We start from the raw sequence: 21,777 nt of genomic DNA on the forward strand, positions 1-21,777 counted from the left end.
TAAATAGATCCACATTACTTCATGGCAGAAAAACAGTAGTTGACCTTAGAGTGGATGGTCCTGCACCCTCCAACACTGCAAGTTAAGTAAGAGAGTGAAGTAACTATTCCCAGTTCTAGCAGGAACTTATTTTCTTCTAAGACAAGGAAGAGTGGAAAAATCTCTCCTTTGCCCAAACAGATGACTCAAAATTCTGCCCTACCATTAGAGACAGTACTAGGAAGTTAATTTGTTCATTGTTTGCTGCACGCAGGCTAGGTAGAAACCTGTTCTTTCTCTTGCTATAAACCACAATATATCTTTCTTAAAGGTAATAGGATCTCTACTATTATAGGTTGTATTTACAATCATAATATTTATGCAGAGAATCTTAGCATTGGCTCGACAGTACCTGTACTGTAGCCTCCTTGAAGAATTCAGCCATCCTAAACCACTGTCTTTCAGAATAGGTGCTGATCACAGAAATAGCCAGTGGACTATTAATTATTTAGTGGTGGACTAGAACTCTTCATTCCTTCCAGATTTCAATAATTGGATGGCAAGGAGAGACTTTGGTCTCTAGACTGGAGATGGCCTGAACTCTTTTGCAAATGGAAGTGTTTAAATGGACAAGGTCATATTGACATTTGCAGTACTTCACGTGAAAGATCTGGAAGAACTGAACTTGAGCTTGCTTCTCCAAACTGGATTGAAGCAATTTAATATTTTGGCTTTCAAGAAGGCATCAAACTTCTGTTTTACTAATGCTATTTTGATAATGAGAATGGCTCCAATATGATTTCTGACTTTGAAAGTGACTGGGAAAAATAAAGCACTACCTGTGTCAGACACAGGTAATAACAAAACTGTGATTGACATTAATGGAGTGAGGATTTTGTTCACTTTCTTTTTAAACTAAGATAACAAACTTTTAAATTTGAGGTGTTAAAAATAGAATTTTTGTATTCCAGCATTTTCACAAACCCTTGGTTAAACAGGAAAATGAGATCCTATCTCTAAAAATATCCAGTAGTGTCATGTCACAAGAAAAAAAGACCAAGCAAGAATACTTTTTTTTCTGCACACAAGGTAACTTCACACATACTTCACAGTTAGTTATTAATGAAATCCTGGTCTACTTTAATTTCTGGGAGATGTTGCACCATGTTGTACAATATCATTTCCATAACTTTCTGTCAGAACTGTTAAACACACTTTCCTTGTTTGCTTTTTCTCTGAATAATTTCAAAATTATTATTTCACTGTCTCTCAAATTTTCTTCATCTTAATCTGTGTCCTCCTTTTCTTTTATCATTTGTTTGCATTAGATCAAAAGTTAATACCACTACTTAGGCAAAAGCATGTCCAAAAATAGAGGAAGACACAGTTACTAAAATAGTAATTTGAGCTGAATAAATATACTGAAATATAATCTGTGCTCTCTGATTAAAATCCATCCATGAAAACATTGATTACAACTTTGTTACATCAGTTTCATTATTCAAGTGTCATTCTTTGTTCCCGAGTAATAAACAGCTAACAAGCTCTTGCTTTACTTGATGTATTTTACTTACCTATATATTAACAATGCAAAATAAGTACTGAGAAAAAATCAACACCCCCTGAATCAAAAAAACCAACTAATCAACAAAACCAGAAGCGACTCCAAAAACTCTTCTATGCACTCAGAGAAACTCTTCCGAATCATATGACCTCCCTCTGAAATTAGATTCCTACAATTCCTAGTACGTTAATAAAACATTAAATCTTTTTTTTTCCTCCCTTGAAGTTCTGTAACCAAAAGCAATTTATCAGCTTCCCTGAAGTAATATGTTATTTTCCCATCAGTGCTATTTTATCACAGTGCCCCAGATTCGGAGGACTAGATTTTACAGAAGAATGTCTGACTAGTATTTAAATATCTTAAGCAAAATACAAGACAGTTTATCACAGAATACCCTGAGTTGGAAGGGAACCACAAGGATCATCAACTCCAACTCCTAGCCCAGCACAGGACACGCTGAGAGTCACACCTTGTGCTCAGGAACATTGTCTGAAAGCTTCTTGAGCTCTGCCAGGCCGGTGCTGTGCCCACTTCCCTGGGGAGTCCATTCCAGCGTCCAAACACCCTCTGGGTGAAAATATTTCTCCTGATATCCATCCTGAACCTGTCCTGACTCAGCTACATGCTGCTTCTTAAGAGTAGATATGACGGTGAAAAGGATATTAAAAAAAAAATTAACACCTGTTGTTTCGGTATTTTTCACCAAAATAGTTAGTTCCACTTACAGTTTTTTCCTCTTTTCTCTCTTCATCTGCAGACATTTATGACACTGTTTTAAGGGAAAGGCCATAGTATTCTAATCCAAATAATATTTTAAAATATTCAAAATATTTATGCCAATCAGTAGGGATTTTAAGGAGCTCGTGTTACAATGCTGCCGTCCGTAGTTTACATTTTTGGGAACCCTTGATCTCGTGCAGAATATGGGGAAGTTGACGGGGAGCTTACGAGTCCCGTAAGAAATCTGGAGGGTGGTTAGCCAACCACATAAATCAGTGATTCAGTCTCCGCAGCCTTCATGTGGCATTTTAACATGGCTTTTACAATCACGTAAGCACTGTGCACAATTAAACAGCGTGCTCCGGCTTTTTAACTGTTCCACGCGCCTTCCACGGCCCGGGGACGCTCGGGCAGGAGCGCACCGGTCACTGGCACCCCTGAGGCGACGCGCAAGGGGAGCACGACGGGCACTTTGCACCCCGGCGGCGCGGCGCCTGCGCACGGAGCCATGCCGGTTCCCGGCAGAATCAGGCAGGGCAGGGCAGGGCAAGGGGCGAGGGTAGGAAGGAAGGAAGGAGGGAGGGAGTGCGGCGGGAAGGGGGAGGCAGCGCGGAGCACATCAGGTGACCGCGTCCCATGACGGCCCCGGGCCGCACGGCGACTGCGCCGAGGGGGCGGTCTCGCTGCCCGAGCTAAGATGGCGGCCTCCAGCGCCAGGCTCTGAGGCAGCGGGAGCGGTGTAGCGGCTGCCGCCCGCCCGGCCGGCCGGAGGGTGAGGGGTGAGAGCTCCGCTCCGTGCCCCTTCGCCCTTATCGCCGGGAAAGCGCATTGCTGGTGGGGGCAGGTCCGGGCAGCGCGGGCTCCCCGGCCAGGTAAATCCCAGCGGCGGGGGAGGCGAGGGGGCGGTGGCAGTAGCCCCCGCCTCCTTCCACGGTCCCGGGCGCTGCTCGGGGCCGGGCGGGCGGGCAGGGGGCGCGCCCGGCCCGCGGCGCCGTGCGGGGCGCGGGGTCGGGGCTGGGGCAGCGCTGGCTCTGCCGCCCGGGGGCTGATGCTGCCGCCGGCACAGCCCCGCTCCCGCCCCAGCCGTGGGGGCCTGGGGCTGTGAGCCGGCGTCCCCCGGCCCCAGCGCGGTACCTGTCAGCAGCCGCCCCAGCCCTGCCTTCGCTTCCTGTATCCGGGCACAGGAGAGGGCTGGGTTGCTCTCCAGCCTCTGCCCGCCCGGCGCTTCGCTCGGCGTGCCCCGCACCTGATGCGGCTTCTGTAGCCTCCGGGCAGAATTTGTCTTTTTTCTTAGAAGAGCATTGACGTGTGCATTAAGAAAAGACACGGTATTTTCCTCCTCCTGCCTTCAGATCAAAATATACATCAGGAGATGCTTTGGGAAATAATTTATGAAGGGTGGGAGAGATGTGGCAGAGATATGCTCTCACAGAGATGAGATTTTATTTCTTTTTTGAGTGCTAGCAGTGTGCCTGAAGAGCATGAGCAGAACTAGATGCACTTTTCAGAAAATCTACCCTTAATGCTCTTATTTTTCCACGAGCATTTGATTTCCTTCCATACATGCTTTTATCTTGCTTTTTGTTTTCTGAAAGTCAAAACAAGCAGTCATATTGGATGGTTGCGATGTCTGCGATGAGCTGCCAGCAGTCTTTGGGATAGATTTTCCTGTGGAGTGAAGCCTGTGCCTTCATCACTGTGCTTCTACTGAGGGCTGAGTTGTGGGCCATTAAAATGTTCAGTTCAGTTTGGGAGAGAGAGGTCTTTTTTCTCTTTTCAGCTTGGTGCTCTCAAGCTGAGGGAGTGCTTGAGCATTCTGCTTGGGGGAAAACACAGGCATAGAAGTTTATTCAGAGACTTCCTGTGAATGCACTCAATCTCTGCAGTGTGGCTGCTTTTGAAGTTAATGTGATCTGAAATTTGTTTTCTCTTTTTCTCCTGTGCTCTTTCACGAATAAGACTTGTGATGGTTGGAGTAGATGAAATTCAGTAGATAGCTGCTTTGTTTCATGTTACTTAGCACTGGTTAGATAATACTGCGCTTCAGAAAATATTCCTGGTTTTAGAATTTAAGTTCTCTGAAGCTGAAGACGTTTTTTGTTGATTATTAGATTTGTCTGCATAGGCTACTTGCCTGTAGTGAGATCTGTTGGAAAGAAGGAGGCTGTTGAAGGGACTGCTAGTGACTTTGAGTTTCATTTTAGGATTGAGTTAGGAAGGTGGTTTACAAACAGTCTGATGAATAAAATCAAAATAACAGGACTGGTATTACAGATGTGAAAATTATGCTTGGTTCCAGCCTGCTTCAATTCATGAATGTGCAGCTTGGTCTAATTCTTGCCTACTATAGGCAGCCAAGTGCCAGAACACTTAACTAGAAGTTACTGGCACCCTTCTATTATTTCTGACAGTTTTTTTCACTCGCAGCAAATACCTGAGTGTTTGGAGACAAAGTTGCATTTCTGTCCCTGTGTATTTTAGCCTTGTTGGAACACATTTTTTGAAAGATTTATTTTGTATGTATTTGTTGCTCCTCTGGGTGTCATGTGGCATTTTTCATAGTTTCCAAACACATACTTGTCCTGAAGGACTGAATCACTTTGTATTTCCAGATTTTAAGTGATATGCTGAGGCTTGGTCTTTAAAGCCAGATCTGTTTTTTGTACTGTGGAGGTGACTTTGCTTTTGACTTGTTTGAAGCTCAGTAAGTGAAACTTACTGACTTAATAATTCTTCTGCTGGCATTCAACCATGTCTTGAAGTGTTAACCTTCAACTCCTTAGCTTCCTGATTTGCTTCCAAAAAACTATTCTTGTGTCAAAAAAATTAACAACTCTCTTGCCTCACTAATAAAACAGAACATTATTCTGAAGAAATATGACAGGATTGCTAAACTATGACCGAAAGGAATATTTTTTTTTCTTCCTTCCCTTAGTGAGTATATGCTTTTGTTCTGATACTCACCTGTCTAGCTGGTGAATCAGATTGGTTCACTGGTAAAGCAGAATGCTAATATAAATTTAAAAGAAAACCAGAATCTTCCACACTTTTTCTTATCCTTAGCACTGATCCTCAGTGAGGGAATGGGTCACCTGGAGGATGGGCTCTAATGTCGTCACTGTCATTTATGGTTGCAGTAAAGCTGGAATTCTCAGCCTCTTTCTGTCCTGGGGCACTGAAGGTGGGGTTGCTGCTATCACTGAGGCAGGTTGCATGTAGCTTGTTCTAAGGATCTGGCAGATCTTCTCTCTTTCCCCTCTTACAAAAAGGACTGGGAGTTCCTACACTGCAGATGAAATCTGTTTCACAGCTAATTAGGCTGTAGTACTTTAGGAGAAGAGTACTGTTGAAGGAAGAGGAAAAATTAATGCTTGTTAGAAAGAATCTATCTGAAGGCAAAACTCTGCCACTTAGTGACCACAGCAATGAGAGAGGAGGCTGAAATGTAGGCAGCTAAAACATTTCAGTGCAGGAAAACTCACTTATTTAAATAATGGCTTTAAAGCTACAGAGGTGTAGATGACTGGAAATCAGGCTCCAGACTTTAAGCTAGCAGGCAGGTGTGTAGAACCACAAAATAACAGAACCTTAGGGATTTTTTTAGTGCTTTGCTCTCATTGCTTTCCAGTTCACTCTGTTTTTATGCTCATACTATGTCTTCTGTCTCTCAGAAAAGTCCCACTTGAGCTTGCTATGACTCTCTGTCTCTGTGTAGTAAAGACTTTCCAGGAGCTCTTGCTAATGTTCTTACTAGTGTGCTGGAATAAATTTTTAAAACAAAATCACAGTTTCTTATCTGTGTTTCTCTTCCTCTTTTGCCCAAGAAACTTCAGTTTCTTATCAGCATTTTTTTTACTCCTCCCTGAAGTAGAAAAGAATAATAATCCTGTGTGGGGCTCTGAATCCTACTTTGTTAAACCTTAGTTTAAAAAAGATATTGAGGCTTTGTAATAATAGAGAGATAATATAATCAGGAAAAAAACTCAATCTGAATTCTGCACTAAATTTTGAACCCATGTCCAAACTTCTGACTTTATTTAATAAATTGAAGGAAACTTATGTGTAACTACAGCTGTGCCTATTGCTTTGATGTCTGCAAGGTCACAGCTTTTCTTCTGACTCCACAAGTGCTGGTTTGAGACTGACTTGTCTCAGTTTCCTGAAATAGATTGTTTTCCCAGATGGTAGTTTTGTCTAAAGAATGTGAAATCCTGGAAAAGTGGAAAGTGCATACAAGTTGAATAGAGATTGTGTAAAAGGTCCCTTTCAACTCAAACTATTCTATGATTCTGTGTAGCTTAAACTCTGAGGCAGGGGGACTCCTGGAAGCAGTTCAGGCCCTTTAGTTTAAAGGGTTGCTATTTCTGGTACATGAGGCACTCAAAAATGTGGTTTCACTGCTATTTACAGTATTACAGGAACCAAATAGGAAAGTATTGTTGAACTTCAGTCCTGTGAAAAAGCTGATTAAAATATCCAGGGGATATTTTGGAGAGTGCTTTTGTTAGGCTCCCAAAAGAAATTGCAAGTTGTAGACAATACTTTGCCTGCAGAATCCTTGGATAGTTTGACTACAGTCTGTATTCAGCATGCCCTCTCTCAACCAAGAAAGTCATGTTTACAAACTGCTACTTTCAAAGTAGTTTTTGCCTCTGCTCCAATGGAAATAGAATAACTGGGTGTTTCTCTAGTATCAAACCTTTAAAAGCCATCAGTATGGGATATGCAATAGCTGTGCTGCAAAGTATTCAAAATAACCTTTGAAGTTGTGACTTCTCTACTCCTAGGTACCCCAGAGCATTAAGATGATTGCTCAAGTTAGTGCCTTACTGTCCTGGGGGCTCTTATCAGTGAGATAACAAATTTCACTCCCATTTTTGTGTTCAGGCAGGCAACTTTTTAAAGGTCTATTGAATGGAGGAAGAAAAGGTAAAGGTAACAAGAATGTTGTCTTATTTTAGGAAATTAATATATAGCTAAGCAGGCCACTATAGCTCGCATTGACAATATGGCTAAACTTGATTAATGGTAAAGCCTGATGTGTTCTGCAAAGTCAATGGTTATACTGCCTTAGGTGCTAAAATTACAGTGTATGACACTGTGGAGAGTACAAGAGAGGTGCCACATTGGTTCTGCTGGAATGAGTGAAGGAAGAGAAATTTCTTGGTTTCTTCGAAAATACTGTTGCCTTTGATATGAACTTTTTTTTTTTTATCTTGTTCTTACTGTGAAATCAAAGACAACCAGTAAATAATTGCTGGGCTTTACCAGAGCAGCTCAGAACACTAGGCTATTGTTAGCCTTTTCTGTCTGTTAAACTGCTGGAAAATGTGTACAAGAATTAATTGTTGCTGGACTTGAGCATATATTGCCCCTGTGGTAGTCTTCTCAGTGGGAGGGATGGTTGCAATCACTGTCCAGAAGCACAGTGAATAAAGCATGAAAGCTAAATGATTTTAGTGATTTTCATCTAAAAAAAAAAAGCAGCCTGGTGAATTTGTTATTGCACTTCAGGTATGATACTTCATGCATCAGTATCCTGATCCTAGTTAGATGCTGTTGTTAAAATTTCTGGAAGCTGCTGGTAGCTCATAAATGAATGTTTCTTAGTTCTGTATTATTAGGAATAGATATTTGCAACCTTGAGAACATCTTGCTTTAAATACTCTAGAGCAAGTGGTGTTCAGGTCTGGGAGACCTAATAGAGCTGGTCAGAGGAGTCTGGTATTGGTGAAACTGGAATTACAGATAAATAGATCTTTTAATCCTGTACTTAGTAAAGCTAGTCTTGTTATAAGCCTCTTATTTTATTTTTACTAATACTTTAGTCAATGTCAAGAAAATGGCTTTGAAAGAGGGGCGTGAAGATTGAGTATGTGGCATGTTGTTCTGAAAGATAACTTTGAAACAAAATTACCAGATCTAAAGTATGCTACTGTACAGTAAAGTCTGTGTAGTTTGGATAGAGTGTACTGTTTTGATTCTTATCCATGGTAATAATAATAACAGTTCTTAACCCAAGCAAAATGGGAACTTCAGGAGTAATCATAGAATGCTTTGGGTTGGAAAGGATCTTAAAGATGATCTAGTTCCAACCTCGCTGCCATGGGCAGGAACACTTTTCACTTGACCAAATAGCTCAAAGCCCCGTCCAGCCTGGCCTGGAGCACTTCCAGGGCTGGTGGAATGGAGTATCCACAACTTCTCTGGGCCTATTCTGGTCCTCACAATAAAGAATTTAATTCTAACATCTAACCTAAGCCTCCTGTCTTTCAGTATAAAGGGTTAAAGCTGTTGCTCTGTCCTGTCACTACGTGCCCAAAGCCCCTCTCTGGCTTTCGTGTATGTCCCAGTAGGTATTGAAAGGCTGCTCTAAGTTCTCCTTGGAGCTGCTTTTTCTCCAGGCTGCACAACCCAGGTCTTAGCCTGTTTCCGTAGAAGAGGTGCTCCAGCTCCCTCCCTGGCCATCTTTGTGGCTCTCCTCTAGATTCACTGCAAAAGGTGTGGACCTTCTTATGTTGGGAGCCCCAGAGCTGGACACAGTACTGCAGGAGGGGTCTCACAGAAAAGTCATCTCACACAGCCTGCTGGCCAGTTTTCATTTGATGCATCTCAGAAGGTGCTTCTGGGCTGTGAGCACACATTGCTGGGTTGTGTCAAATTTCTCATCAACCAACACTTTGAAGTCACTTTCAAGAACTGCTTTCAAGCCATTCTCCACGGAGCTTGTATTTGTGCTTGGGATGGCCCAGCCCAGCTGCAGGGTCTTGCATGTGTCCTCGTTGAACTTTGTGAGACACAGACCCACCTCTCCCACCTGTCAGAGTCCCTTTAATGTCATCCCTTCCCTCATGCCTGTTGATTGCAACACACTACTTGGTGTCATCAGCAAACTCACAGAGTCCACTGTCCATATCCCTGACAAAGGTGTTAACGCAGTGCCAGTTTCAGTCTCGACCCCTGAGGAATGCCACTTGTCACTATCTCCACTTTAACATTGAGCCATTGACTGCAGCTGCTTGAGTGCAACCCTCTGGACAATTCCCTGTCCGATGCTGTTGAATATCCTGCCCTTTGTTTCCAAAAACTGGCTTTAGAGAATTTAACTTGCCACGAGTCATTGGAATATTAACTCTAAAAATTTGACTCGAACACTGAGTCATTGAAAGACGTAAATACTGCTCTTCTCTCCTCCCAGAGGCAGTACTTCAAGTTTCCTTCAGTAGCTAGTGATGATTGTGCTGGCTCTTCACCTGAGGGAAGGAATTCTAGAGTTCATTTTGAACAGGTTATCCATTCTTCATGCTCATGACTCCATAACTGCTGTAGCCTTTGCTCAGAAAGAAAATAACCTGAAGTCATAGAGGGTAGAAATTAGCAATGAGCTAATGTTGCAGGTTGTCCATCTCAAAATAAGAAATCTTCCTTTGCCCAGTCAAGCAGAGTTAGATGAATGTAAAAGATAATGGGATGTTGCTTAACTTTGAGTGGGGTACTGACTGGGATTGGGTTGTTTGAGAGTTGCTTCAGGCAAGCTGTGTTCTTCCAGACCAGCATTAGTGTGTGGTATTTTGGGGATGCCACTGTGTTATTGGTGTGAACCTGAGGGTAATACCAGTCTTCAATCAGTTACAGGGAATCCTGATTTAACACATTTGAAAATATAGCTAATGCTGTAGCAGTAAACGGAGAGTGACAACTTCACTTTTGTACTTAATCAGGGAATGTCTGCTTAAGTTCCTTGTATATGCAATAACAGCATAGTGAAATAAGAGGGAGATTAATTTCCTAACTACTCAACATGCATTTGTTTCAGGCATTGAAAATAGTAGTGTTTAGAAGCATTCCTTAGAACTTAGCAACTCCTAGAGCAATGATCTACTTAAGCAATTATGGGGAAGTTTAACTAAATTCCTCTGTGTGTGTGTTTAGGGAATAGATATTCCCTCTGTGTGAAATAAGCATGTCATGATGTTAGTGGTGAGATTGCTTAAACTTTTACAGCATAGGAATGGTACTTAGTCAGCTCTTCAGTCACAATGCTTAGCTAGTAAGTTTCTCAACCTCAAGTTCTGATTCAGACTGGGAAACAAACGGTTCTATGTATCTGGATATCTCCTTACTGTTTATTTCAGAATTGCAGAAGAACTTTGGTTTAGCTAGAGTTACAGGTAGAGGTTACTCAAATAATTTTATATAATACAATTTTTGAGAGTAAAACATTTTGGAGATGACATAAAATGTACTTTACTTTCACTTCATTTTTGCACATTCAAATTTGAGTGATTGTAATATGGAAAATATGACATAAATTACTGGAACCTGGTACTGTTAAGGAATAGCTAGTGTAACAAATGCAGTGGAGAAACTAATAATTCTTGTGCAACTTAGTCCATGTATTGTTTGATAGACAAGTTTAAAAACAAAGTCTTTTTGTAAAAGCATATCAATGATCGGTGAACTTTGGTTTTAAATAAGAATCCTGAGTGCTAACAGGATGTCTCCTTTGTTTTCAGGTCTTGGCGCAGAATGAATATAATTAGAGAAAACAGAGATCTTGCTTGTTTCTACACAACAAAACATTCATGGAGGGGAAAGTAAGTGATTTGAAGTTTGTTAATTTTGGCTTTTTGTTTTTAAAGTTTTGTGTGACATTTTTCCTCTCTGTTACTGGATTTAAGTGCATAGTTTTAACCTCATCCAACTGGTGAATGAAAATTGAACTAAAGGCTCCTGCTGCTCAGTGTCTGAACTAAATGTATCTTCACTAGAATCAGTTTGGATTTGTAACATTGTAGTTTAGCTTTCCTCTGCTTATGTTCCCACACTGCAGTGTAGCTCTGAAATGGACCACCCGACCTCGTCAGGTTCTGAGCCTCTGAACTAACTATATAAACCACTAAATTTAAGATGGAAATGTTTCTTCTCAGAATAGTTTTATGGAGGAGTAGTGTTTTATGTACTTTAATTCATGAGGATTACTAGTGTACATATACACTTAAGTTGTGTAACATATTATCTGTTAAACTATTAACTGGGATAATTTGAAGAATTCTGCCAATAGAAATTAACCTGATTTTAATGGGGGTCTTGGATCTAAAAATAAATTTTTGGTGATGCTTCTGTCTGCAAAAGCTTGGGAATGTCTAATAAAATTATCCACTAAGTTATCATAATTGGTATCTGTTATGCTGTGTCCGAAGTCAGCTGTTACAGAACTTGATTTGGTATGTTCACCCACTGTCCCTTTTCACATGCATAGTATCTCTGTAGAATGAGTTTTTCCTTGCTATCCAAAAATCAACATAACAAAGAGAGTGGGTTATCTGCACCTTGGGAACAGGAGCACTGCTTGATTCTAATGGTTTTATGAAGAGGTATTGTCCAAATCTGTTGTTTGAGCAGTGAATTGAAACTGGTTGATTTTTTTTGTCTGACCCATTCATTCTATCAAAGACTGGGAGTACTGAGAAGGAAAGGAGAATTCCTCTCATTAAAGAGCCTGAGGCAAGCTCTTGAAGTTATGATCTTGAACCTTGATGGTAATGTTCTGGTACATTTATAGAATTCTTAAAGAACTTCAGGCTAAGTCTAAAGTCTAGAACAGATTTAGTTTAAAAATTCAGTGGTGTGTTAGTTCTTTTGTAGTGAGGGGGAAAGAAGTATTTAGTAAGTAGTTGCCCCTTGTTTGTTGCAACAGAAGTTTATTTGGGTTTTAGTAATTTTCTATTTGAATTCTCTAGTCCACTCAGTTTGTAGTTATACATTCTCAGTATAATCTATGTATAACATTAAAAAAACAGTAACTGAATGTGTGGTGCTAAATGAGCCTGAATCATTTTGACTACTCATAGAATTAGTAATTTTGAATATGGGCTCTGTGTGTCCATAAAGTATTTTCCAGTAGTGCACATGATGATGCTCCAGTGTTCTGTAGATCTGTAAAATTAACGAAGTTTTTTTATTTTTTTTGTTGGGTGTGGTGGTATGAAATTGATCTGCCAGGTTCATTGTGATTAAAAAGATTTCTCCAGTGCTTTGAAATAACTAGTGAACAGGCCATAGCCTTTTCTTGAGTAAGAGGACATTTGCTTCAACTCTTCTCAAAACAGCCTGGGATTAGACGGTACTGCAGAGTAGTTTGAGAGATAATTAATAGTAAACTCATCAGGTCCTTTCTTGTATGAATACCTTTCTTAAATATTTATAGGTGAAGTTATGAACAAGAGTAGGCCACATGTAGGAGCTGACTTCTGAATCTCCTCTGTTCATGAAACAAGACTTGGTTCTTCTGAATTTACCTAGGGAGAGGAAACAAGGGAAATGGCAACTCAGCAAAACTGCTGTTCTGTGTTGTGTTCCTTATCCCAGCACATATTAAGAATGCTGGATAACAAATGCTTCCCAGATCTTGAAATGTAGACTTGAGCATAAGGGGAGAAAAGGAAGGGGCTATGATGTTTGGAAGCTGATCTTCAGTTACGTGTAGTGGTTGCAAGTCCTTACTCTGCCACAAAGCATTGTGCAGCTCATAGTCGGCTCAGTAAGTAAACAAAACCTTGAGCAAGTAATAAAGAGCTTTATTACTTGTGATATGCTGTTCTAAAGAACTTAAATGAGTTTTCTTTATAAGTCATATAAAAGACAGAAAAACCTATATAAATTGTGCAATAAGAGGAGAGGGAACAGTGTGTTTCTTCTTATGCACTAAGGACTGGAGCGTTCCTTGAGAGGCTGAATATAGTGGAATTATTAGCAGCTAGAGTAGCTTCAAACATTCTGCTTCATTACTTCATTACTTCTTTGACTTGCATCTTAAATAAGGAAATTTCAACTATGTAGAAAAACACAGGTAGGTTTTGCAAATATGTTAAACGTCCTTAAGGGGGCCAATCAGTTCAATACAGATGTTCCTAAGCTTTGAAGAAAATAAGCACTTGTTTTAATTCCTAAAGTAAACTCTGGGCCAGTAAAGCTTCAACTTGCACTGTTTTAATAATAATGGAAATTGGAAGGGTATTAAGTTTGTGAGATTGCCTGACTGTCAGGTGGATGCTCTTGACCTTCCTGTTATAAGGGATATGTGAGAGCTGCTCTGAATATATTTGATGCCCATGCAAAGTTTGATTTTATACAGAAATGATGGCTTGTGCTGCAGACCTGTCAAGTGAGAGAGGAGAAAGGACTGCAGCAGAGAAGGATTGAAGGAGTGATCTGCTGGTTCTTGATGCAGTCTAACATGGCACAGATTCAGATTAATTAAGCATCTGGTTGCTAATATCTTTTCCAAGCAAACCCATGGTTTACCCAGAACTGAAACTTAAATTCCTACACTGAATCAGTTTTAATGTGGACAACTAGCCAAAGTATTTTTATTTGGTTCAAGTTCAAGAAAGGCATCCATGTTCAGATGCTATTGTTTTAGTCAGAGAATACTTACTAGTACTGGCTCTGCTTCAGCTTTGGCTTTTCTTGTTGGGCCGGATGGCTTCCAGATGGAAGCACCCTAGAACATGGCTTGTGCAAGTAATAAGCTATTATTAATAACCTGCTGTTTCAAACTCTTAGTTATGTTTCAAAACTTTCAGATTCAGAAATATGTAAAGAGTCTTTGTTTGTTCAGGGTACATTTTGGAGATTATCTAGGAAATGAAGCCATGGTAAGGCTTTGATTTTGCACTTGATGCATCAAAATTCTGTAGCTTTAGCTCACTGCTGCTTGTGTCTGATACACTTGAAACACAAACAACTACCTTGCTATTCTTTAAGCCCTGTGACAGTTAACATATCTGTGATATCAATGTACAATGACTGTAGCTTTGGTGATATAAGTCTTTCTAGAGTTTGGTAGCTTTGGTTTCCCTCAAGATGGAGAAAATGAGGCTTGGCCATAGTAGTACTTTGACTTGGTACAGTATTGTGAGCAGCTGCGTAAGCTGGATTTTGTGTTACAACTGTTGGCTGAGACAGCTTCAGATGGATGCTTTAGACTATTGCAGGAATGGCTGGGGTTTTTTTTCCCTACCTGTTTAGCCTTCTTAACATTTATTCTGGTCTAGTAGTACCTTTCAGTGCAAGTCCATGAGTCTTTGATCCTGCCTTAGCCAGTAACTTAGGAAAAGGTATGCATAAGTAAATCTGTTTAGTAGTATTTAACTTGTGCATCCCCTTTATGGATATATAGAACTGAAGAGCTTAACATGTTATAAGGGTAAACTGCAAGTTCCAACAAAGAAAATTCCATATCCATTTCCTAACAAAAACCTGTGATCTTAACATCATTTTTGCAGTTCAGCATGGGTTTTCCTGTGACTTCTGGACAAACTTAACATTATTTTGTATTCTAGGTATAAACGAGTCTTTTCAGTTGGAACCCATGCCGTCACCACATACAACCCCAACACACTGGAAGTTACAAATCAGGTAGCTGTCATTTTTGAAGCTGATTTTTGACTTATGTCCATTATCCAGAGTGAATAGTGGCATTCAGGCTTAAGAAACCATCTAGTCTGACAAGATCTCAGAAAAGCCAGAAGGTGTGGCAGCTGTGTACAAAAGTCCACATAACAGAAGGTCTGTGGCCTTTGCTAACTCTACAAATACCCAGTAGGGTTTTGTACTTTTAGGCAATTTCTCTTCATTGGCCAGCAAGTAGTAGTTTGCCTTTGGCTGTGCTGTTCTGAAGGAACCAGGGTAAGTTTGATCACTGCTGAGCTGTGTCCCTGAAGGGACTCAGGACACTTAGTTACTTTGCACGGTATCAAAGAGGAAGCTCAAGCTTGTACTGTCACGTAGCGTGCTAGCTGTCACATTGTTACAGCTAGGTTATTATAGGTTCTAAGGGGTTTTGAAAGGGGGAGATGTAGCTTTAAAATTACTAACAGTATAACCTAATTACTTTCCATTGTCTAGTGGCCTTATGGAGATATCTGTGCTATTTCTCCTGTTGGAAAAGGACAAGGAACAGAATTTAATCTCACTTTTCGCAAAGGGAGTGGAAAAAAATCTGAGACACTTAAGTTTTCCACAGAGCACAGAACAGAACTCCTTACAGAAGCACTGGTAAAATTTTTATTTTTATTTTCTTCAAGCAGGCAGTAAGTACTCAGTTACCATTTGTGCTAGTGTATTATGCTTTCTTGCCCTGCATAAAAAGTAGGAAGGCAAGTTTTTTGAGCTGTTATGTTAATGATTTTGATCTAGTGTCAGTTGGAGCAAGTACTGCATGATTTGTAAGGAGTGAGTAAAGGTACAAATATTGAATATATTAATTGCAATGCAATGGTGAGCCTTCTGAGGAGGCTTAATACAAGTCTCATAAAACAGAGTCAGCTTAAATGTAGACTTTCTGGATTGATAGGTTGTCATATTTGCATTCATTCACTGTTAACTTTTTTAAAAACAGAGATTCAGGACAGACTTCTCAGAAGGAAAAATCACAGGACGGGTGAGTGTCTGGCTTACCTGCATCATGTGCCACTTAAGGAAATTATCTAAAGACTCAGATTTTCAGATTTCTGCTTTGTTCATGTATTTTATGCTTGTGCTATATGTGCTACCTAAAATAGCTTTTGTGAATTTGGATCTGAAGTCTTTGAGAAGAGAAAATGGAGTTTGTTCAAAAGCAGTGGGAACCTCTTTACCAGTGGAATATTTGAGCTCATTTTTATTGGCAGGAGCCTTATACTTGTACATGGACTATGAATGTTACTGTTGAAATACAGGGCTGAGCTATGTGGAATTCTTATCTGGAGAGGAGAAAAACATTGATTCATGTTAGTCAATGTTTGCTTTACTTACTAATTAAATATTTTCTGCATAACATCCTGAAAATTTGATGCTTTCTAAAAGGATTTCCATAGGTCAGATTACAGACAAGATTGGCATTCAATGAATTGTGGTAATACAGCAATAAGCAATGCAGTCTACTGAGCTGGACTTCATATTTGTCCTTTGGACATAGAAGACAGCAGTACTTCAAGTGCTTAAAGTTACTTTAAGTAATTTAAAGTGTTTAATAAAATAAATCTTCAGTCATGAGCATAGTAACACTGTTGGAATATGGGGATCCCCTTTGTCTTATTGTAGTTTAGAACAGACCTCTAACTTTTGCTGGCTAAAGTAAGTTTGTATTTGTAATGGAATGTGACTGCAGGAGATGAAAAATTTTCACTCCAGTGACAAACTTACCTTAACTTGATTTAATTAGCTGAATAATAGCATTTGGTGTAAATGCTAGTTCCTCATCTAACCACAGTGTTCAGAAGTCTGTGAGAAGACCACCTGCTGCAGCAAGAGAACTTACTTCCTTTGAGAGTGGCTCTTTTGGGATTAGGTTCTTGCTTCAATGTGCATTGTTTAAGCTGTGACCTCCTTGTCAATTGTCAACTACAGCTACTTTCCTTTGCTTCATAGTGTTCTTAATATAGACAACAGCATTAAGGGAAATTATGTGATATTTTTAACTTACTAGCTAAGTAGAGAACTACTGCTGTGTAGTAAAAGAGTGTGCATAGATGTCTAAAAGTAGCTCTCCCTGCAGAGGTATAATTGCTATAAGCATCACTGGAGTGATACGAGGAAACCTGTGATTCTGGAAGTGACTCCTGGAGGTATTGACCAAATTGATCCTGCAACAAATAAGGTCCTGTGCTCCTATGACTACAGAAATATTGAAGGCTTTGTTGATATTACTGGCTATCAGGGAGGCTTCTGTATCCTCTATGGAGGGTTTAGTAGATTGGTGAGTATGAAATCAAAATATCTTGGTATGGTTCTTAGGATATTTATAGCTGCATATTTAAGAATGAAATTTCAACATAGTTGGAGCATACAAATATGTGCATCTTTGGGACCCAGTTGTGAGGCCTCATGGCTTAGGGACAGATCCTAAAAGGAAAGGAAATTAGTTAAAACATTTGAGAGGGTGTTGATATGGGTTTGGTTATGTTTTTTGGTGTGGGGAGTTTTGTGTGTGTGTGTGTATTGCATGTTTAAGAATTAGAAAGGGTGGGATATCTACTTTTTCAGGTAGTCAATATGAATGTAATGTGGATGTGGAATTTCCTGTCATTTCTTAAATTTACAATAGTGTGTTACTAATCTACCTAACTGATGTAGGGATTCAATTCAGAAATAGATTGGTCAGTGATGCCGTTGCCTCTTTAGACCTGTGATCTGATTACTTAGCAGCTTTTTGCTTGGGAAATGTTTCAGTGTAATATTGGTTCTAAAATCATGACAGGGTTTCTGCGTACTGTACTTCAAACAGCTGAAAGGGATGTTTACATTATTAACCATAAATTAATTCCTAGGTATGGCTACCTCAGTCTCTAAAATAGAACTAGAGGAGGGTTTCCATGTCGTTTGTATTGCAGCATGCTTTTCTTTGGCATAAAATTAGCAATGTATAATTGATCCTCTAGAGCTGCCCTTACCTTGAAGATCACCAGCGGTAGCCCCAATTGCTTCTCTGGGTCCTCACTCCTGCCAGGCTGTCAGGATCAGTTGCCAAGGGTGGACAGGCAGGTCATGCAGGCCATAACTTTAATGGCACACTAATGTGTAGCAGGGTATCCTTTAGGAATAGCTGCTATAGATTTTCTTTTTAAAGGCAAATTTGAAGTTAATAGTGGATCTCCTGTGTAATAAATACCTGTCTATACTGTGCACTTAGCAAAGGCCAGTCCAGCAGCTGTGAACATTCCCTACCATTAGGTATATAGTGGAGGGGTATTTCTAGCACTGTGATTTTCTTCAGTTGTGCCATAATTTTCACCTATTAATTGTTTTTCCTGACAAAATTTGCAGCACCTGTTTGCGTCTGAGCAGAGGGATGAAATTATCAAGAGTGCAATAGACCATGCTGGCAACTTCATAGGCATCTCTCTGCGGATAAGGAAAGAATCCCTAGAATTTGAGCAATACTTGAACCTTCGCTTTGGGAAGTACAGCAATGATGAATCTATAACATCTTTAGCAGAGTTTGTTGTTCAAAAAATAACACCTAGGCACTTGGTAAGGCTGTCAGACTAAACATACTTGGTTCCTGTTAAGCACTAAGTATTCTCTTTCCTAGCATGCCTCTCTCTTGTTTTACAAGGAACCTGTGAAAAGAATACTAGCTCTTACAGAAGCTTGCTTAGTTGAGAGGGATCCAGCTACCTACAACATTGCAACTTTGAAACCTTTAGGCGAGGTAAGGGCATTCTTTCTCACTACCACTTCTTCAAATAAAGGCTTTAAAAGGGAGGAATTGATAGTATATGCAAGCTTTAATTTGTAGAGTAGCTAAATAACACTACTTCATGAATGTGATCCTTGTCCCTTATTTTCAGGTATTTGCAATAGTGTGTGACTGTGAAAACCCCCAGCTTTTCACCATTGAATTCATCAAAGGACAAATTCGAAAATACTCTTCAACAGAAAGGTAACTGGAGCTTCTGTGCATTACAGATTCAAATGGAAGTTACTACTGTAGCACTTCTAGTTCCTCAGCTTCTATAAATTCTGACCCTTGGGAGAGGTTAACTCAAAGCATTGCTGTTCTAGCAGTCTGCCACTTACAAGTCAAGGTTTGTTACAAGAACTAAATCTCTCCCATTTACCTTCATCCCAACTTTAAACAAATATCTCCAGAAGTTTTCTGATGAACATGAAAGGATGTTGAACAGTTAGATACAGCCTGTTTCTCCTAAGTAATATAGTTCTGTGTTTGCTGTACTTGGTTAAGTAGTATATCTGAAACAAGGGAAGAAAGCACAGTCTAAGTAATATGGAAATGTGAAGGCTGTGAACCCTTTGAGCTCTCTGCTTGAGACAGTCTTAGTTGATTCTATTTAAAACAACCAACAGAACAGTCCCTGAGTGCACTTGCAGTTGTAATACAGTCTAATCCTGCTAAGTGAGGTTTTGCAGAAAGCCCAGGGATGAATTGGCTAACAACATGTGTCACTCATTAACAGATAATCTAGAACTGATCCCATTAGTGAAAGGCTGCAGCTGGCTATACTGGGTGTAAGTCAGCTCTCTCCCTACAGTGCATAAAGGAACACTGAAAGTTAGTGGTTTCTTCCAGAGGTGTAGCTGTTGGCAGTAGCATTAGTAAGAGATCCCAGGTATTGCTGCCTTTCATGATGTGATTTTTTTTAGCCCCGTTTCTGTTATAATTTGTTTCTTTGGCACCACTTCTCTGATATCAATTGTATTTCTGTGTCATTGTCCCAACCCAGAGATTCTCTCCTGGCTAGCTTGTTGGATGGAGTGAGAGCCTCTGGTAATAGAGATGTCTGTGTGAAAATGACCTCCACACACAAAGGCCAGCGTTGGGGATTACTCAGTATGCCTGTGGATGAGGAAGTAGAGAGCCTTCATCTGAAGTTTTTGGCTGCTCCTCCAAGTAAGCTAATGCTTCTTACACGGGTTTATAGTGCTCTTTAAAGCATCCAGATATTGAGTCAGTACTGTACACTTAACTTTTAATATGTCTTTTTCCAGATGGTAACTTTGCAGATGCTGTGTTCAGGTTCAATGCTAACATCTCCTACAGCGGAGTCCTACATGCAGTTACACAAGACGTAAGAATAGAACCTTTACCCATCCTTTTAAGATGTTGCTAATGCAGAAAGAAAGTAATGATTGTTATTTTTTAACCAGGGTCTCTTCTCAGAAAACAAGGAAAAGCTCATTAATAATGCCATAACAGCATTGCTCTCCCAAGAGGGAGATGTTGCAGCATCTAATGCAGAGCTTGAAAGCCAATTCCAAGCAGTAAGACGACTAGTAGCTTCAAAAGCAGGCTTCCTTGCCTTTACTCAGCTTCCAAAGTAAGTGCAAAGTCTCTTCAAGCTTGGAAGTAGTAGATGAAAATAGGCCTTGAATTTCTGTTAGTAACTTTAAAGTGAGAAATGGAATTCCTTCTGAAGAGGACTGTAAGACTCTGTACATGATGGTTTTCAGCAGTATGAGGCTGCCACCAGGCTTTTGTGCAAATTGAGAATCCCAGGTAATCATTTGCAAGGGAAGCTGATTCTTCCTGTGCTAAATACTCTGTCTTGAGGCAAATACAGTTTAATGATTTTCCTAGTGGAATAATTTTTAACATGTACCTTCATCTGTCCTTGAAGTAAGCAGTTCTTCAGTCTCAAAGTATGCTGATGTCATTGCTATCTTCAGTTCAACACAAGATAAAATTATGTCAGGAGGCTGTACTTCTGTAGTATGTACAGAGTGCTTGGAGTTTGTCTTAAATAACATAAGGAAGCAGAAAAACTGTCTATTGTTCTGAAAATGAAAGATTCTTTGAAATGTTTCTGACTAGGAAATATAGAGGAACTATAATATAGAAAATTGCAGGAAGAGTAACAAAAGCACTTTGTCTGAGACCTTTATAAATTTCAGTTTCTCTATAAATAGTATCCTGTAACTACACAGATTTATTTTGATGAATGTGCTTGGCATGTTAACAGTAAAGTCAATATTTTCCTGCCAGCAACCTCAAATTTATGAAAATATCAAGGTACTGGCTTGCTAAATGCAATAGGAGCAGACCCTTCTTGGCCACTGATTAGATTTCATCTTAATTTTAAGATTTTAGTTTCTTCTCTGATCTTAGTGGTTTTGCTTCCCTTTCAAAAGGTTTCGAGAACGATTAGGAGTGAAGGTTGTGAAAGCCCTCAAAAGGAACAATGATGGAGTAACCCATGCCTCTATTGACATGCTGTGTGCTCTTATGTGTGTAAGTATTAAATTTCAGGTTCTTTCACTTTGGAATATGTGAACTTCAGGCTACTGAAAGATGTAGAAATAGGGACTGCCATTTAACTTGCAGTGTGTTCAGACATGGAATGACTTGTTTTACAGTGATTTCTTGCTGAACTTGAACTGAACTGAACTTTTTGTGTGTAGAGAGAGTGGCTTTTGGATTACAGCTGTTAAGAACTGAGGGTTGAAATGTTCCTGTGTAGTGAATACTTGTTTTTTTTATAGCCCATGCATGATGACTATGACTTGAGGCAGGAGCAGTTGAACAAAGCTTCTCTTCTTTCTTCAAAGAAGTTTCTAGAAAATCTACTAGAGAAATTCAATTCCCATGTGGTAAGTCAAATTTCGGAAACAGATTTGAGCTTAAGTGCCTTTCCTAATTTTAATTAAAATGCTTTTATCATGCTGAGATGTATCTTTGAATGTATTTGCACCTACAGTTGAAAATACAGCTCTGTCTGGCACTGAAGTTTGTTCTAATTAAGATTGGATCTTGACAGGTTAGGACATGGCTGTCAATACCACAGATTTTGAATGTCCTGCAACAAATGTTTGCATGTTTAATGTGAAAACTGGATGTTTCTTTTAAGTAAAAGAATAGTGTAAACTCGAATTTGTGGGATTAAACTAGATAAAAGTATTTTGACTCTCTAACATGCCTTAGGAACCAATTATTTACCAGGGTAGTGCCATACTCAGAGGAATGGAATATTCTAAACCCATAGTTTTTGTTTACAGACTATTTTAATGCT

At 39.8% G+C, this 21,777-nt stretch overlaps 1 protein-coding gene across 2 annotated transcripts in view; it reads left to right on the forward strand.

The window, feature by feature from the left end:
* Window positions 1-2,951: 2,951 nt before the first annotated feature.
* DNAJC13 (DnaJ heat shock protein family (Hsp40) member C13) overlaps window positions 2,952-21,777 on the forward strand; it is a 56,692-nt gene continuing 37,866 nt past the window's right edge. For both annotated transcript variants that reach the window (XR_009114169.1, XM_058018827.1), the window contains exons 1-14: window positions 2,952-3,135; window positions 10,780-10,860; window positions 14,611-14,686; window positions 15,176-15,325; window positions 15,669-15,710; window positions 16,806-17,006; window positions 18,074-18,280; window positions 18,366-18,461; window positions 18,601-18,692; window positions 19,495-19,661; window positions 19,760-19,839; window positions 19,919-20,088; window positions 20,900-20,999; window positions 21,251-21,358. Coding sequence is in view for 1 of the 2 variants with exons in the window: in XM_058018827.1 (XP_057874810.1) it covers window positions 10,793-10,860; window positions 14,611-14,686; window positions 15,176-15,325; window positions 15,669-15,710; window positions 16,806-17,006; window positions 18,074-18,280; window positions 18,366-18,461; window positions 18,601-18,692; window positions 19,495-19,661; window positions 19,760-19,839; window positions 19,919-20,088; window positions 20,900-20,999; window positions 21,251-21,358 (1,557 nt within the window). In the remaining variant the exon portion in view is untranslated. The remainder of the gene's footprint in view (window positions 3,136-10,779; window positions 10,861-14,610; window positions 14,687-15,175; window positions 15,326-15,668; window positions 15,711-16,805; window positions 17,007-18,073; window positions 18,281-18,365; window positions 18,462-18,600; window positions 18,693-19,494; window positions 19,662-19,759; window positions 19,840-19,918; window positions 20,089-20,899; window positions 21,000-21,250; window positions 21,359-21,777) is intronic.

Source organism: Melospiza georgiana, chromosome 1 (assembly GCF_028018845.1).
Source record: "Melospiza georgiana isolate bMelGeo1 chromosome 1, bMelGeo1.pri, whole genome shotgun sequence".
NCBI lineage: Eukaryota > Metazoa > Chordata > Aves > Passeriformes > Passerellidae > Melospiza > Melospiza georgiana.